This window comes from Nematolebias whitei, chromosome 17 (genome assembly GCF_014905685.2).
Source record: "Nematolebias whitei isolate Nwh7 chromosome 17, NemWhi1, whole genome shotgun sequence".
In the NCBI taxonomy this organism is placed as follows: Eukaryota; Metazoa; Chordata; class Actinopteri; order Cyprinodontiformes; family Rivulidae; genus Nematolebias; species Nematolebias whitei.
This window is the reverse complement of record NC_056514.1, coordinates 37180269-37197393: the sequence shown is the minus strand read 5'-3', so window position 1 is coordinate 37197393 and position 17125 is coordinate 37180269. Positions and strand designations below refer to the sequence as shown.

General features: G+C 41.2%; 1 protein-coding gene across 2 annotated transcripts; it reads right to left on the bottom strand.

Moving 5' to 3' along the window:
* Nucleotides 1–5490: 5490 nt before the first annotated feature.
* On the bottom strand, nucleotides 5491–16274 carry acsl5 (acyl-CoA synthetase long chain family member 5). Of its 2 annotated transcripts, XM_037691233.1 has the most exons (22): nucleotides 16203–16274; nucleotides 15120–15166; nucleotides 13806–13977; nucleotides 13587–13698; nucleotides 12842–12906; nucleotides 12091–12192; nucleotides 11891–11990; nucleotides 11528–11706; nucleotides 11423–11455; nucleotides 11290–11341; nucleotides 9664–9737; nucleotides 9514–9591; nucleotides 9299–9433; nucleotides 9084–9218; nucleotides 8691–8786; nucleotides 8013–8085; nucleotides 7839–7927; nucleotides 7574–7690; nucleotides 6048–6191; nucleotides 5868–5969; nucleotides 5709–5780; nucleotides 5491–5638 (listed from the first exon to the last, which is right to left on the bottom strand). In XM_037691233.1, exons 3-22 carry the CDS (start codon nucleotides 13959–13961, stop codon nucleotides 5501–5503), a joined length of 2052 nt encoding a protein of 683 aa, XP_037547161.1. In that variant the 5' UTR covers nucleotides 13962–13977; nucleotides 15120–15166; nucleotides 16203–16274; the 3' UTR covers nucleotides 5491–5500. The 2 variants fall into 2 exon arrangements, with proteins under 2 accessions (XP_037547161.1, XP_037547160.1); XM_037691232.1 differs by lacking the exon at nucleotides 16203–16274 and having other exon boundaries at nucleotides 15120–15184.
* Between the last annotated feature and the right edge of the window lie 851 nt (nucleotides 16275–17125).

The window sequence follows — 17125 nt, the reverse complement described above, 5'->3', positions numbered from 1 at the left end:
CCCCCCCATCCCCTCGTTCTCTCCTCCCCTCCTCATTGGGCACAATCAAGTATTTGCTGCCACTCAAAATAAGTGTGAATCGTAAATCAAATCGCGAATTTGCCTCGAGACAAAAATGACATTGAGAGCGACAACAAGAGACTGAGGACGTGTGATGAAGACGCTGATGAAGACGACTTTAGTGCTTTTAGTGCACAGGAGGAAGATGACGATAGTGTTCAAAGACGTTCTGTGTAAATATTTCATGTTGCAACGTGGCTTATAAGTACAATGTTTTTTAGTTAGTGGGCGTGGCTTATACTCAGGTGCACTCAATAGTCCGGAAATTACGGTAATTGTAATTTTAGTCTCCAGTTTACAAAACACTGACTAAAGAAATAAAATAAACTCACGGATCACCAGCGGGACCAGAATTTGTTTTACCCAAGATGAAAAGCCAAAGTTGTGTTTAGAAATCATGTCTCCATGGCACAGGAAAAATCAAACACTGAACTCAATGATGCACACACACACACACACACACACCTCTGCAGGTGGAATCTCCGTGGTGACCGTTTGTTTTGGTGGAGCCGCTCACCGTTTGCTCCGCCTCAATAAACCTCCAGCAGACAGATCAAACCATCGATACTCTGGGAGAGAGCGGCTCACTTCCTGTTCCGACCCGCGGTCAGTCAGTAACGGACAGGCAGGTGCACAAATACCAACAGGCGGCGGCGCTGATATGAGACTTCCCCGTGTTCTGAGAGAAAACCAAACATGTCTCTGCTTTTCCCGCCACGATTTTCACCTCCACTTCTGTTGATGTGTTGAAATCAGAGCCGTGATGGTGCTTAGCGGTGGTGGCCATCTTGAACCGGATCATCTCCAAAAGATAACACGTGTGGTTCATATCTGAACGTTTCATTAAAATATTTTGCTAACAGACAAACAGGGGTCAACTGTAACAGTTAATGTTACAGTTTAAAGCAGAGATCTTTAATCTCCAACTGCCTGAGTGGCACCAATCAGCAAAACGATGCAGTCAATCAAACTCTTGGGTTTTTGTTCAAACGGTTTCTCACAGTTTACGACAAGTTGAAAGTTCTCAAGACGAGAGAGAGAGAGAGGAGGCCGACGCGTGAATTTCAGGCTAAACGAAGCTGCAAATGATTTATCGGTTTCGCAGAAACCACGCTGAGTCTCAGACAGATAACTGCTCATAATCCACCTGCTATAAACCTCCAGAGGTCAAAGGTCAGGTCTGGGGTCTGAGCAGCAGGCTTTGTTAAAGGCTTAGCTGACAATTATTTATTCCTCAAGTAGCAGATAAAACTATTAATATTAGTATTTTTAATGCCTTTTCTGGGACGTAATCCCTAGCCGATCATATAGGCTGATTAGCTTTTGAAGTCAACTCAATTCAAGATGGCCGCCGCACCCAGCTGACCTTAAAACCACAGAAAAAACTTAACTGTGCAAATATTGAGCTAGATTTTGGTGTGGACATATTTGAGCGTGATCCCCAAGATGAAAAAGAAAAATCTTTGTTTAAATTTAGCTGCTTAAGTCTGTCAGCAAAATATCCAATGAACGACTGGACGGATCTTAATGAAACCATCTGGAACCGCACTGGTTTGGTGGTGGGGAATATTTGCAGACTCATCTTCTATAAACAAGTGAGTCATTAAAAGCACAAAACTGTTGATTTTATCTTTACTGCACATTTGATGTTTATTTCTAACCATTTTTCAAATAAAGGGTCTGTATTGTGATGTTTTGCGGGTCTGCTTTAAAGTAAAAGTGTTTAAATTTAAAACAGCTCAGAAACTGCAGATTTCCTCTTCCTGCATGGAAACCCCTCCAGATGTGCAGAACTCCACGTTGGTGCAAACTCGCAGGATTTTGGTCCAGTAAACTAAAATGATGTCCCATATTTTTGACTTTTTATTTAAATGTCAACACTGTGACGCAGTTCTGGCTTTTATCCAACGGATGGAAAAGAAAAAAGAAGGGGGGAGGATTACTTATTTTATCAAAGGGTTTGTGTTTAAAGTCAATAAAGCTGTTCAACATGTAGGTCAAGTGCAGGTCAGCCTGTCAGCTGCTATAAAAAACATTTGAGCCTAAATTCAGCCACTTTCTTTGGAATATCATACTCAACTAAAACGCATTAATTTCAGCTTAAATTACCAAAATAAACAAGATTCACAACAGCTGTAGTCCATTCAGCAGGTTAATTTACACTCAGATAATATTTTCAAGCTTTAAACCAACCTTTTGCGCTTAAAACACAAACATCTGTATTGTTGACATAATCAGACGAGGCAGAAAGTTTCGTTTAATTAAACCAAGTTTTCTCTTTTAACTCGAATCAACTTTGAAATGAACCAGAACACAAACATTTGGTGGCACCAGTGCACGTGAGCAAGAAAACCGTCGCTTTTAAAAAAAATAAATAAATAAATAAAACTTTCTGAATCTTACCTGCTCTCCGCGGTCACCTGCGGCGGGGGAAGCCATGTTGAAAGAAGCGGCGCGTGAAGCTGGCCTCAGGTGACTTTGTTCCCGGCTGAAAACTGGTTCTGGAAACCCCAAAACTAGTCTGGAGATTCGGGTCTGGGACGGACCGGCAGACCTGTGCCCAAGGAGGTGTGGAGGTGAGCCGGGAGAGAGGAGTTCTGCGTCCGGAGGGAGGCTCCAGGTGAGGCGGGGGGAGTGACCAGCTGCAGCCGGGGAGGAGTGGACACTCCGGCCGCTAGGGGGCAGCAGTACCCGCTTCACACTTTGGCCGCTAGGGGGCAGCAGTACCTGCTTCACACTTTGGCCGCTAGGGGGCAGCAGTACCTGTTTCACACTTTGGCCGCTAGGGGGCAGCAGTACCTGCTTCACACTTTGGCCGCTAGGGGGCAGCAGTACCTGCTTCACACTTTGGCCGCTAGGGGGCAGCAGTACCTGCTTCACACTCCGGCCGCTAGGGGGCAGCAGTACCCGCTTCACACTCTGGCCGCTAGGGAGCAGCAGTACCTGTTTCACACTTTGGCCGCTAGGGGGCAGCAGTACCCGCTTCACAAGCAAAAACTTTATTTCATTAAAAAAAATTAAATCTTCAGGTTTTTACTTTAGTTCAAACGAAAAAACTAGTTAAGATATTTAAAATATAGGTATATTATTTAAAAATTACCCTTCATGATACCTGAATGATAAGCCTCCTTTTTAATTTACTTAAATGTAATTTTTAGTTTTAGGAAATAGTATTTAATTAACTGTACAGTTACACAGTATTTATTTGGTATTATTTGTACTCGGAATGAGTTAGAATGAGATTTTTTTTGTTCCATTACCGAGCTCTTTTTTTAATTCTCCATCACAAAAGCTTCAAAATAATATCAGGATTTCCAGCTCCATTTTAATATGAAGAGGAATCCCCAAGCGTCAAAATGACCCGAGCATTGTATGAAGGGATTTCCCAGGGCTACAGCCAGCAGAAAAAAATTGTCACTTTTAAAGGAAGTGATTAGAATTAATTTTGAAGACATCCATATTAAAAAAAAAACCCCATCCATTTAGTAGATAGGACGATTCACATTTTAATATCTTAATGGACTTGTATTTTTAATCACTGCAAAAATTAACGCTCATTCAGATTCATTTTGTCAGCACAGGCCACATATTTCTTTATGTTTTAGTAGTTTTGTGACAGAATAACAAGAGTGAAATGTGATGTTTATAACAGCTGAGACCTGCTGTGGTGCGAGGCCGTGATTTTCATTTGGAGGGACAGAAAGGACAGGATTAGAGACAAGCAGCTCAGAGACGACTAGAGGACATGTAGAGATGGTTTGGATACACTGCCTGGACAAAAAAAGGTCACATTAATATTTTGTTGGACCTTTGATTACATCATGCATTCGCTGTGTCATTGTTTCAATAAACTTCTTCAATGTTAGATCCATTTTCAACCAGTGTTGCATTAATTTTTCACCAAGACCATTGCGTTGATGACGAGGCACTAGGCATGATGGGTGCATCACTTCACCTGCCCCTCTTCTTACCCCGATGCAACCATCACTCTGGAACACGGTAAATTTGGACTCAGACCACATGACCTTCCATTGCTCCAGAGTCCAATCTTTATGCTCCCTAGCAAATTAAAGCCTTTTTCTCTTCTTCCCCGGTTAGCCTCACTGATTAGTGGTTTTCTTTAGACTACACAGCTGTTCAGTCCCAATCCTTTGAGTTCTCTTCACATTGTGCGTGTGGAAATGTAACTTTCACTATTTAACAGCCCTGAGTGTTAATGTTCAATTTGAGTTCCAAACGTTTAAGTGATCGCCGATCACGATCACTCAGGATTTTTTTCCGGCCACATTTCTTCCTGGAAGACGATGGGTCCCCACTATCCTTCCAGTTTTTTTATAATGCGTTAAGATCGTTCTTAACCCAGTTTTAGTAGTTTTTGCAATCTCCTTAGTTTTCTCTGCTTGATGCCAATGATTTGACCCTTCTCATACAGACTGACATTTTCCACGACCACGTGATGCATCTTTCAACATTGTTGTTTTAAGAACTAACCAACTCATTGCACCAGTTGGGGTTCAATAACTTATTGCAGCTTAAAGATAATCGTCCATGTAGGAGGCGGCTCGTACCCATTTGCTTATAAATCCAGGTGGAGATTTTTGGGCTAGGCGGTGCATGTGTAAGTTGTTGTAACATCCTTTAACATGTCTATGTCCAGTCTTTTGATCTTTTATCTGCAAGATTTTTTATAAACACCATTTCTTCAGAGTCACCGAAAAAAAAAAAAAATGTTTGCATAAGCCGTGACTGTATGACATTTACATTTGGTATTTTAGCTGCAAGACTTTGTCTCAGATTCACATAATATCCATTGAATTCATTCACCATTTCATTTTGATCATAGATTTTCTACCATCAGTTGATAATCAGTTGTGGCACCTTTGAACACTTGGTGAACAAAAAGGCATAAAAAGAGTCCTTTTGTTTATAAAGGTTGACGACCCCTGGTTTAGGTCATTTCAAGTGGTGATTAATTCAACTAAAATTATGTATTTTTAGTTGTGCCACCAGTTTTGTCAGTTTGTGCAGTTTGTATTTTAACACAGGAGGGCAGCACAGACTCAGAAAAGCTCAGTCTTCAGTTTTTGATCAAAGTGAAAGAGTTTTCTCCCTCCAAGCTGTCTGCATTAATAATATGTCCAGATGACCTGAATTAACCTTGTGATTCATTCACTAGATTCAATTAAAACCCATCAAACACAGCTCCAACACTTAATTCACCTCTTAAATCTTTTATTTGTTTGGAAGAAAATTAAGTTGGTGCTTTGTGGAATTGACCTCAGATCTGTGCCAAAGTTGTTAAAATCTAATGTTTCATTAATGGGTTTCAGTTAATGGTGTTTGAAACCATCTGCAGGAGTTTACTGGGAGGGAACACAGTTTTTCCAAGTTTAGGATTCAGAAAGGATGCAAGAAACGCGTGAAGGTTTTTGTGTTTAATTTATTGGATGCTGGCATAAAGTTGGTCGATGTGAAGCTGGAACAGAGATTTGAGCTCGGCTCTTTTGGCCTTCAGGGTGGGGGTCAAAAGGCCGTTCTCGATGGTGAAGAGCTCAGGGTGGAGGTGCACGACCTTCACCTGCAGGGGAGACGGAACAGGTGAGGATGAACATTTTTAAAGATTTGAGACGCAACCATCCGGGAATTACCTGTTCAAAAGACTTGAGACCCGCTTCTCTTCCGAGTTTGGTCATGTCTGAAACTATCGCTTTCTTAATTTCCTGAAGAAATAAATATATTTAAGGATTAAACTCAGTGCTTTTCAGTAAATTCACAGACACGTTCGTTTAATTACAACCGCTGCTTACCGTGTTCTTGCAGAGTTCCTCCATGGAGCCTTGGACGCCGAGACTTTTTGCAAGGCCCGGCAGAACGTCGGCGTCCGGGACCACCACAGCAACCAGGCAAGACTTCAGAACGAGCGGGAAATGTTAAAGATCGAAGATGAACGTTTTTAAAACTCGAAGCAAAAAGACGAGCAGTTTTACCTGCAGGCTGTCTCCGTGCACAAAGACCTGAGCCACGGGGCCACTGCGAACGTACACGTTTTCAATCTTCTCCGGTGCGATGTACTCGCCCTGAGCGAGCTTGAAGATGTTCTTCTTACGGTCGATTATCTTTAAAACTCCACTCTGTCCCAAAAAAAAAAAAAAAAAAAGTCAACTTTTGTTCTTGAACTGTGGAGATCAGTAGAGCGTTTTCGGAGTCGCTTCAGTCCAAATAAGTCTAATAAAGTGGGAAAATACAAATATTGTCACTTCGCATCTATTATGATTCATCGCTGACAACCTAGAAATGTGGGCCGGTGTGCCAAAAAAAAAAAAAAAAAAAAAGAAAAGAAAATCTGCTGCAGGAGCATGCACGGGAGGACTTTACCAAGATTAACACTTAATTTGTTTGCTCAAAATTATAGTAAACTGTGTGCGAGTTGAACTTTTCTTAATAAATGGAATTTAATAGTCATATCAGCTGATTTCACATTTGCTTCTGGAATTCCAGAGAAAGATTAAGGTGGCTTGGTATGGCAAGCCAAGTGTCTCATTAATAACCACTTTTCCCCATTAATGAGACTTTGCCATACAGGTTGAGCGCCCTCTAGTGGCTGAAAATGGTAGCTTTCAATATTTTCCATGTCAGAATGAAATTGTTAAATCTCAGCAAAAAATTTAAAAAAAAAAATTTACAATACACTAGAGCTGAAAGATAAAATTACAAGTGGATTCAGGCTCATTTCAATAAACATTTACAGGCAAATGCTCCCAGAAAGAAGCTATGAGAAAAGAAACCAGGTGCACACCCAGGCAGGTTGGAGAAATTTGATCAAAATGTTGGGACACGTTTACTTGAAAATCCTACACTTTGAATTCAAACGTGTGGAATATTTAACACCAAACGTGTCATTTTAGGGAAACCGTCTTTACTTTAGGTCAAGGGTCTGCAACCTGTGGCCATACGAGTCTTTAGTCTCGTCTGTGGCTCTGAAGCTTCGACCAAAACTTCCAGGAAATGCATTCGTTCTGGTTTTTATACCCACAAAAACCTTGTTTTGGTAGTTAATTTTCTGCAAAATGTTTGAGCAACACCCTTTGCTTCATTACTTAAGTGGGATACTTAATTTCTGCTCACAAAAGGCCACAGGCCTGCGGAGTGTAGAAACTAGAAGTTTTTAATCAGTTATTTTAAAAATTGTACAGAATTTCCATATTTATTGACGTTTACATGTCACCCCCACATCAGAAAAGTCAGCTCCAACTACCTCGAAGTGGCCCATGAGCCACCAGTTGATAATTAGTCATGTGGCTCCGGTCTAATGAGTGAAGGGGCAGAAATGGCTCTTTGATCTAAAGGTTGCAGACCACCGCTTTAAGTCTAAACATGAACAATCGAGGGTCTGATCCATGTGGTGCCGGCGGTAATGGTTGAATTTATTCAGCTTGTTGTGTTTATTAGGCCCATTTATTTTATAAAACCAATTAAAACAAATACAAAAGGAACAAAATAAAAGAGTTCTTACTGGAAGCCATTTTCCAATATCCCCAGTGTGGAGCCAACCATCTTTATCTAAAGCCTCTGCGGTCCTCTCCGGGTCCTTCAAGTAGCCTTTGAACACATTTGTACCCTTGATGCAAACCTGGGAACAGAGAGAAAGTAATGGCAAAACTTGTGAAAAGACTTTGATTTTAACCTCAAGCACATTTACGTGCATCATGTTCAGATTTGGAACAAGTCCTGCACGTTATTATAACCTGTTGCAGCGCTTAATCGATCCTTGAACGCACCTCCCCTTCACCATTTGAAGCAAAGTAGTTCATTTCTTCAACATCAACCAGCTTCAGAAAGTTACAAGGCAGCGGCACACCAACATGACCTGTGGGGGGGAACAAGAGTTTCACTTACTCCAGTTCAAACCATTAATGAGCAGAAAAAGCAGCAGCACTGGTGGAGCTTCTTACCGACTGAGGCGTCTCCTGGCATGGTGAAGGTGCAGGCGGCTGCACACTCCGTCTGACCGTATCCTTCAAAGATCTGAGGCACAGACGTAAATCATGTAAAAAAAATAAAAAATACTGTATTCAAGTCTGTCAGTGAGCGACGCAGGAGATTCAGCTTAATTCACTTAGAAACAGTCAAGACGATGTTTTAACCCAGAGACTAAAGCTGAGGTCAGAAAGAGTGCTAGATTCAACACCCCTAATGTTAAAATAATTTAAGACACTGGCCTAGATCAGATTCTGCAGCTTGTATGTACAGAAACTAAAGCTCGTCATTAATTTTGCCGTGACAAAACTGACTTCAGGCAAAAAATGCGATTAAAATTATAAAATAATGTTTATACTGAAATAACTCAACGAGGCTTCACGTGCAAGATGAGCTCAAAGGTTAGAACTTGCGAGTTACTTGTTTAAAAGTTTGTGGGGGTGAAAGACAAATTGTAAACTTAGGTTTTATTACAATAAAGCAGCATAATAGGCTTGTTATGGAATTTTAGGAGCTTTTAAAGTGTAAATACTGAAAAAAAAAAAAAAAAGTTTTCAGTGTGAACAGAGAATTTGAAGAAATTACCTTTTTTTTTTTTTTTTTTTTTTTAAATTAAAGTGGTATAATAGTTAGTGGGGCTCATTTGTCATTACCTGGCAGCCCAGAGCGGCCCTGAGGAAGGTGAGGACAGACGGTGATATGGGTGCTGCTCCGGTCACCATGATCCTCACACGACCGCCCAGAGACTCCTGAGTGAATCAGAAGAAGCTTTATCGTCATTGCACAGTGACGTACGGTGAAATTCCGTCGTGCAAAAGATTGGCAGAGTGCACAAAACCATGATAGTGGGTATTAAAAAATAAAATCACATTTAACATTACATATGCATTTGATGACAAAACGATTTGTCCATGAAACGCCTCCAGATAGCGCCATAGTCCTGATAAGATGTCAAACTGTTTTCAGCCGGTACAGCTCTGACAAGTGTTCAGAGGAGCACAATCAAACCACACGACCAGGACCACCTGCGTGTTCACGATCAGCACCTGGACTTTGTTGAAGATGAGTTTGTCCCAGACGCTGTTCTTCCTGATGACGCCCTCCTTCACCTCGGCGTATTTCCTCTCCACGGCGAAGTTCAGCAGCCATTTTTTGAGCGGCGTCGAGGCTCCGCTCTGAACCTGGTGGTGGAAACCAAAACGGTTGCACTTCCGCCTCACGCCGGGTTTAAACTGTGCCGTTTCAAACACGGATGACCAACCTTGTCGTACACGCGGTTGAGAAGTCGAGGCACCACCGGGAAGATGGTGGGCTGCAGCGTTTTCATGTCGTCTGGCAACAGCCGGATGTCCCCCTGGAAGAACCCCACCCTGGCTCCAGAGCCAAAGACCACGATCTACATTAAACAGAACACAAGTCCAGCACATCTTCACAGGGAGGGCTTCAGATCAGAGCTCGCTGCCGCTCGACTCCTACCTGCACGATCCTCTCAAACATGTGCGCCAACGGCAGATAGGAAATGCTGACGTCCTCCGTGGATGGAATGACCGATGACTAAAGAGCAGAAGCTCTGGTGAGCTGAACCCAAAGTCACTTTTTAAAAAAAGATGCATTAATGAAACTTACCTCAAAGGTTTTGATGACACCGGCAGCATCAGCGACCACATTTTCATGGGTCAGCATGGCTCCTTTGGGGCTTCCTTAAAAACAAACCCTTCAGTTAACTTCTGGTAATCAAGTCTAGAAACTAAAGTCTGGTTTAGAACCGTTTGTGTCGCCATTCGTTTTATTATTGGACAAGTTCAATGCAACGAGCGGCCCATTATCTCATGCAGGAAGTGTTTAAAGCTCCTTTTTATCAACAGGCAGTCTCATCTGAAAACTTTGCTTAATGTAGCAGGTTTATCAGTACGCTACGAACCAAAACCTAAAATATTCAGTCTGGCCTTACAAATGCACATCACAACATGAGGGGCCTCAGAGGCATAAAGAGACTAGTTGTGCCATCAAGAATCAAAAATCTGAGAGGTCCCAGAAGATCCAACACACGACTGATTAACCAGTTTGATCAGGCTTCGACTCATACTGGTAGGAGTGTGACCCCAGTTATTCCTAACTCAACTGTAGAAACATAAGCTATTGAATAAGTTTCACAGTATTTAACAAAAATAAAAATAAATAAATACCACTTATGACCCCAAGCTTTACAGATTGCATCATCTCTCCAGTTTTAGTTTCACTCCATTCACCCTTTGTCAAGTCCAAAATTAAAATTAAAAATCTTTATACCTACCTCTCAACAACCTAGCTCCATCTCATTGGAGCTTATTGTTCCATTTTTTTTTTAACACGCTTTGCTCTCAGACTGCAGGTTTACTTGTTGTTCCTAGAGTTTCCAAAAGCAGAATGGGAGGAAGGTCTTCCAGTGATCAGGCTCCTTTCTCGTGGAACCAACTTCCAGTTTCTGTCCGTGAGGCTGACATTGTCCAGTTTTAAAGACTGGGCTTAGACTTTCCCTTTTGATAAATCCTATAGTTAGGGTTGGTTTGGGTTTCCTGAGCTATCCCTTTGTTATGCTATAGGCTTAAGCTGCTGGAGGCTAAACTGACCACATCTTCACTCTGCTGCTGTTTTTACTTTACCAGTTTTGCATTTATAGATGGGAGACTGATGAAGATTCATCGAGTCTGCTCTTCCTAGAGAACTTCACTAATTGGCTTTTAAATGCATGAAGGATTCTGTTCAGCGCTCCGAGACGACTTGTGTTGTGATTTGGCACTAGATAAACTGAATTACAAGCAATCCCATACATTTTTAGATGTAGTTCGAGTTCTGGGGATAGATTCAGGACCAGAATGTCGTTTGATGACCTACAAAAAAGGATCCAGACCTCAACTTTGAGAGATCAGTTTATATTTTTTAATAGCAATAATTCACAACTAAAGTCATCTCAGGGAACAAATGTTTGCATGCAATGTAAAATGCTTTGTTCAAGGATAGCAGGCTGCTTCGTAGCAGTCAACCATCCTGAGCAGCATGGCGACAGTGGAAAGAAACTCCCCTTTTAAACAGGAAGAAACCTCCTGCAGAACCAGAACGCCTCTACCAGCTGGAGAACCACCGCCTTAAAGCATCTTGGTGTTTGCACCTTAACTCATCGTTTGTGGACATTTGGTCTTTGTGCAACCAAACCTGCAAAGTGTGGTTCATAAATAAAGTTGGGTTCCTTTTTTTATTACACCAACGTCTCACCTGTAGTGCCGCTGGTGAAGCAAACGATACTGAGGTCCTCCGGCTTCGGTGGCTGTTGGGTCATGAAACAAAAAATTAAGATAAAGACCAAGAAGATTCCTGCATGAACAATAGTGACCATTTAAAAACTTACAATGGGCTTTTGTGGATGACTTTTCCCCAGCGCCTGGTGTGCACAGAGCAGAGTTTCAGCTGCGTTCAGTGAATCTCATCAGTTTAGATGTTTAGATGCCGTTACCTCCAAGTCCTGCATGGACATGATGTCCACCCCACACTTGGCTCCACGCTCAACCAGCTCTGGGCTGAAGGCGTCCATGACGACGATAGTTTTCAGAACCGCCGTGTGGCCTTTTTCCCGGTTCTCCAGCAGAATTTCTGCCTTCTTCTGATTGTCGCAGAGAACCGTGGAGATGTCGGCTGAGGATGAGGGAAATGGACAAAGTGGGTTCAGAACTGCCACATCGAGCACATGATCAGGCTTTTGAACAAACAGGTGGGATCAGTCAGATTAAAATCCCTGACAGAGCCCGGTGGGAGCAGGGAGTTACCGGACTTCTCTCGTCCTTTAATGCCAATTACAGAGCTGAGAAGCTCCAATTACCTCGGTCGATGATGAACACGAGCGCCTCAGGACCCAGCGTGTCGTACAGAGGAACCACCACCATGGAGTAGGTGTAACACGCCAGCTCGCCGATGATCCACTGCGAGCCAAAACGAGAACGGTGAGACGTGCAGCACGTTGAAGTAAAAAAAAAAAAAAAAAAAAAAAAAAAAAAAGTCATCCAGCAGCAGGAGTCCTACCTCGGGTCTGTTCTGAGCGAAGATGCCGATGAAGGTGTCCGTGTTGGGCCTCAGACCTCGGTGGAGCAGTCCTGACCCGAGATGTTCGGCTCTGTCAGAGACCTCCAGAAACAAAAGGAAGCCTCATTCAAATTTATAAACCTTATATTCATTAAGGTTCATTGTCAATTTTAGAAAATGAAAGGATTTCAAGCGCGCCATAGTCAAAAATATGGTATTGAAAGCCCTCCATTTTTAATTCATAAAGACTTCTTAAATAAAAACCATTTGTTTTGACTTCAAACGTTTTCTTTAAATTAAAGTAGCATTCAGAAGAAGTGGGTAAAGGCAATTGATAATTCCTTGGAGCAATTCATTGCAGGTCAGAGTTTTACAAGCAGCTCTTATGCGATCCATTAGCTCTCAGTTTATGTGCTGGAGACGACTCTCTGCTACTACCAGACCAAGCTTAAGCTCAATACCTGCAAGGCAGATCAAATTATAGCCATTTCTGTGCTTGGTTTGATTAGCTTCAATGGCAAACCAAAAGTTAATCTGTTAGTTTAAATCCAGTGATAAGTTCTGTTTATATCCATCCAATTAGTTATATTTTATTAAGACAGGCAATTACCAGGTGATGTTAAGGAGCCAGACAGCCCATGATTTCCAAAGTCATACAAATTCTGTTAAATTTATACACAGTTTAAACAAAAGATGATTGAAGGCAGTTCAACTCATTTGAGTCGTTTATTGAGTAGATAGTTTGGTTTACCTGTCTATACTTGATCCATTGGTAAGGCTTTCCTTGCTGTCTGTAGCCCAAACACGGCCCGTTTCCTGCAAATAATGCCAGATTTGTAACCGATCAGAACAAATTCATGTCAAACATCTCGCATGAGGTTGAAGAAGAGTTTAGACAAAACCAATAAAGCCAAGTTGAGTTCAGATAGAGTTCTGTTTAAAATTGGAATTAAAACCTGCCAGCATTAAAGTCATTTGTCCCCAGATGCTTTCGTCCACATAACCTTTTGTTTTAATTACTTTGAAAAGCAGTGGTTCCCAACCATGGTCCTTGAGGAACGCCACCCTGCACGTTTCATTTTCCCTGCTCCAACACACCTGATTCAGAGATTTGATTACTTCCTGATGTTCTGCCAAAGCCCGTTGAGCACCCCTTCATTCAAGTCAGGTGTGTCGAAGCAGGGAACCAACAAAAACATGCAGAGTGGTGTTCCTCAAGGACCAGGGTTGGGAACTTTAAATTTTCTATTTATGGATCAACAGTTTAGGATTTTAAATATCATCATCATCATCATCATCAAAATATTAATATTTAAGACCTATTAAAAACTTCCATGCACGCTATTTTGCATAAAATATATTTTAAAATAAAAAATAAATAAAAAAAAATCGCTCACTGAAATAAGCTATAAACTCATCAATTCAAAAAGGAAGTATCATGCATGAACTGAAAATCAGACTTCATTAGTGTTGTGAAAGTTGTACGAGATTCTTACCTGAAACTTTTAGGCCTCTATGAAAAACCTCGTACAGGGTTTTGGCATCACTGCAGTAAAATGACGTCAGGTTGTTGTTGTCCTCCAGCAAGGCAGATTTTCTGGCACCATCCTGCAGAGAAACAGAAGCAACAGTTTGTTGCAAAACAGAGGCATGAAAAGCTTTTTGTGATCTCTCGTTTCTAATACAAGTCTACAGCGCAGCTCCTCAGCGCTCACCTTGATGCCTAAAGTTTGGCGGTTGAGGTCAGCTGGGCTGCGGAGAGGACTGGGCCGGGAGTTCAGGTAAAACAGGGTCGCAACTCCAACAGCGATTAGAGAGATGACGACTGGGGTGGGGAGGGGAGAGAACAGCAACTGGAAGATGAAGTCCATGGTGGTGCAGGGCCGGCTGGGAGGGGGGAAAGCTGTCAGGTTTATCAAGATCTACAACTCATTACACAGAGTCATAAAAAGGTCAATTTTACATCTGTTATGCAATTCTGGGCTCGCTCACTCCACTCTTATTGTTGCTGTAACAACTCAAGTACAAAGTCAACGTGAATTGTACTTTAGAGATAAGGAGCTCCGCTCAGGAAAATGTAAACACGTTACAGTGCACATACAGTGACGGATGGACATTTTTAAATATCGATTACAGATGCATGCATTTGTAAGAAAAGGAGGGATGCAAACTGGTAAAAATAAAAAACTACAGAGTTTGCCTTTCAGATTTTCAGAGAACTCCTATGGTGCTCAGAATATGCATTAGAGACCAGTCTCGGCCACGACCACAGCAAGAATTATGTCTGTTTCTGTAAAATTGACTCCGTTAAATCCATTATTTTGTGGTTTTCATGGTCTTTAAAGTGCCATGTGTTAATGTAGGTTTCCATACAATGACAATATCAGGTCTCTGCTTTTAACCCATCACACGTGGGCAGCCATGTACCGTATTTTTCAGACTATAAGGCTCACCGGATTATAAAGCTCAATATCAATGAACGGGTCTGTTCTCATACATAAGAGGCACCTGATAAGGTTCATTAAGTGAAACGAGTAAGATAAATAAAAAACTAAAAAATAAAACTGATTTGAGGTCAGTAAGCACAACCAGAATACATAAAAGGTGCACCAGATTATCCACCGTTGAGTTGAGAAAATTAAAAGGATTAAGTGCGCCTTAGTCTGAAAAATACAGTAAGTGCCTGGGGAGCAATTAGGGATTAGGCTTCTTGCTCAAGGACACCATGGCATGTGGGCATGACAGAGAGTTGAACCTGCGACTTTCTGGTCCCCAAGTCTGGTGGCCCTACCTCTGCACCATCTAGGCCCAACTCGACCATCTGTGGCAGCCATCTTGAATTAATTCGGCTTTAAAAAGTACCTAAATTATCAATCTCCATGGAGTGATTATTTTCAGAAAGTTTCAGTGAAATCTGTTCAGTTCAAAAGATTTTAAAACAAAATGCGCACAAGGAAGTGAACGGATAATTTCAGATTCATTCAACAAGACTTAGATTCAGTTTAAGACTGATGTCCCTCCACTCCTACCTGCCGCTGGTCCTCTCAGGTGTGTGCACAGCAGATCCTCTTCTGCTCTGAGGAGAAACACACGGAGAACAAGAACTCAAAAACAGCTGACTGACAGAACGTGTGAACTTTGACCACCTTCACTTCCCCTGATAAACGAGCATCAAGTCGCCCTTCGTGTCATATTAAGGCACCGGTTGAGCAACACGTCAAACAGCTGCAGAGTTTCTTTGTTCCTTCTTGTCAGCTCTAAATGAGTTTATCTTTCTGGATCGAACTCAAACACTTTTATCTGTGGCAATGACAAAAATCCAAGATGCTGCACCTGATGAAAGGTCAATCATTTTATCTGCGGTTTCTTGTTCAAAGTCCCAGTATTTCGAGAACTGAAGGTGGAACGAGTTGCAAATCTCAAACTTTACAAAAAAAAAACACAAAAGGTCAACTAGAGAGTTCACGTTTTGTGGAAATGCACTCGGAGCTGATAAAATTCATTGAAGGAGGCAAAACTTAACTCTCAGAAAGGATGACTAAAAGCTAAAAAGTGCCAGATCAGTTGTTAAATACTAAATTTAGCAAATAAATCCAGATTGCCAAAGTGAATTTCAAAGAAAATATTGTTTAAGGAATTAAATTCTTAATGCATTTATGGGGAAAATGTTTGTAAATATTCTGAAGAGTATTAAAGTTTGAAAAAAAAACAAACAACCTCCAGTCATAGCACCCATTTTCTGAATGAGCCGAATATTTTAAATCAAAAATATAGCTCAATAGGCCAATATGCAAAAACGATTAATAAAAACATGTTTCTTTAAGCGCTTACAGCCAAATCACTGATGAATCTTTGAAAAGGCCAAGGTGCATCTCTGATTGGATTAAAAATCAAAGAGATAATGTTCGGTGAACCGCATATTCCAAGATTGAATTAACAAAACTGCATTAAAAAAAAGTAGAAATTGTACAAAACAATCCAAATTAGAAGTTTTTTTTTCCCCTTTAAAAATGTGACCTCAGGGCCACAGATTCGAGCAGCGTAAAGGTAAAATAATTCTCATTTCTGTGAGACACGAGGGCTGTAGAGTAGATGTTCATTAAGGAGGTTACCTGGTGGGATTAGCAGCTGTAGTTTGGGATCAGGCTGAGCACAGAGCTCCCTGAGGAAAAGCAGCTGAAGCCAGCAACACCACTAAAGTACACCACAGCTGCCTGCTGTCATTAGCACCTTAAACTGCACACAGGTGTGACAGCTTCTCAGCACCAGTCAGGGCTCAACCTGCCCTCTCCAGTTTCTGCACAAAAACACACCCAGGAGAGCTCCAGCCGTTGGGTTTCTGCAGCGTCACCTTTATTTTCTTTGATTAAATTAGCTCCCTTTCTTCAAGAACATCATTTATCATTTTCCTGCCTCTTTTCCTTTGTGTTTTAATTTCTCGAGCGTCGTTCTGTTACAAGTAAAATGAATTACTGCGAGTTTTCACACTGGGTTTATGGAAGTGATAACCTAAGCTATAAACGCAGAACCTTTGGAATTAGCCGTGGTAGTTAAACCCGGATCGAGAACATTTAAATCTGTTGTACTATATCCGATAAAACAACTAATAATCGTGATTTTTAAAAAAGGGCTTTTTAGCCTTGATTTAAAATTCATGAGGCACACTGTGAAAACTCATGTTCAGACCTAATCCTGTTAAATTTGACCTGTTAAAAATGCTAAAATTTCAACTTTTTGATTAGAAAATAAAGGAAAATACAAAATTTCCTCTCTGTGTTTACACTTCTCACAATAAAACCTGATAAACGCATTTTAAATAAAATATTTGATCAAATGTGTGCTTTAAATCCTGATACAAACCTGAACATTCGGTTTACCAAGTGTTTTATTACTTTAACTTGTAATAAAGTTAATAATTTCTTCTAATGAACCGTGGAATTAATCTGGACTTGAGTAACTTTAACCCACAGGGAAATAACGGAAGTAAAAACTGAAGGAAAAATACAAATCAATAATTGACATTATTGGATTTCTT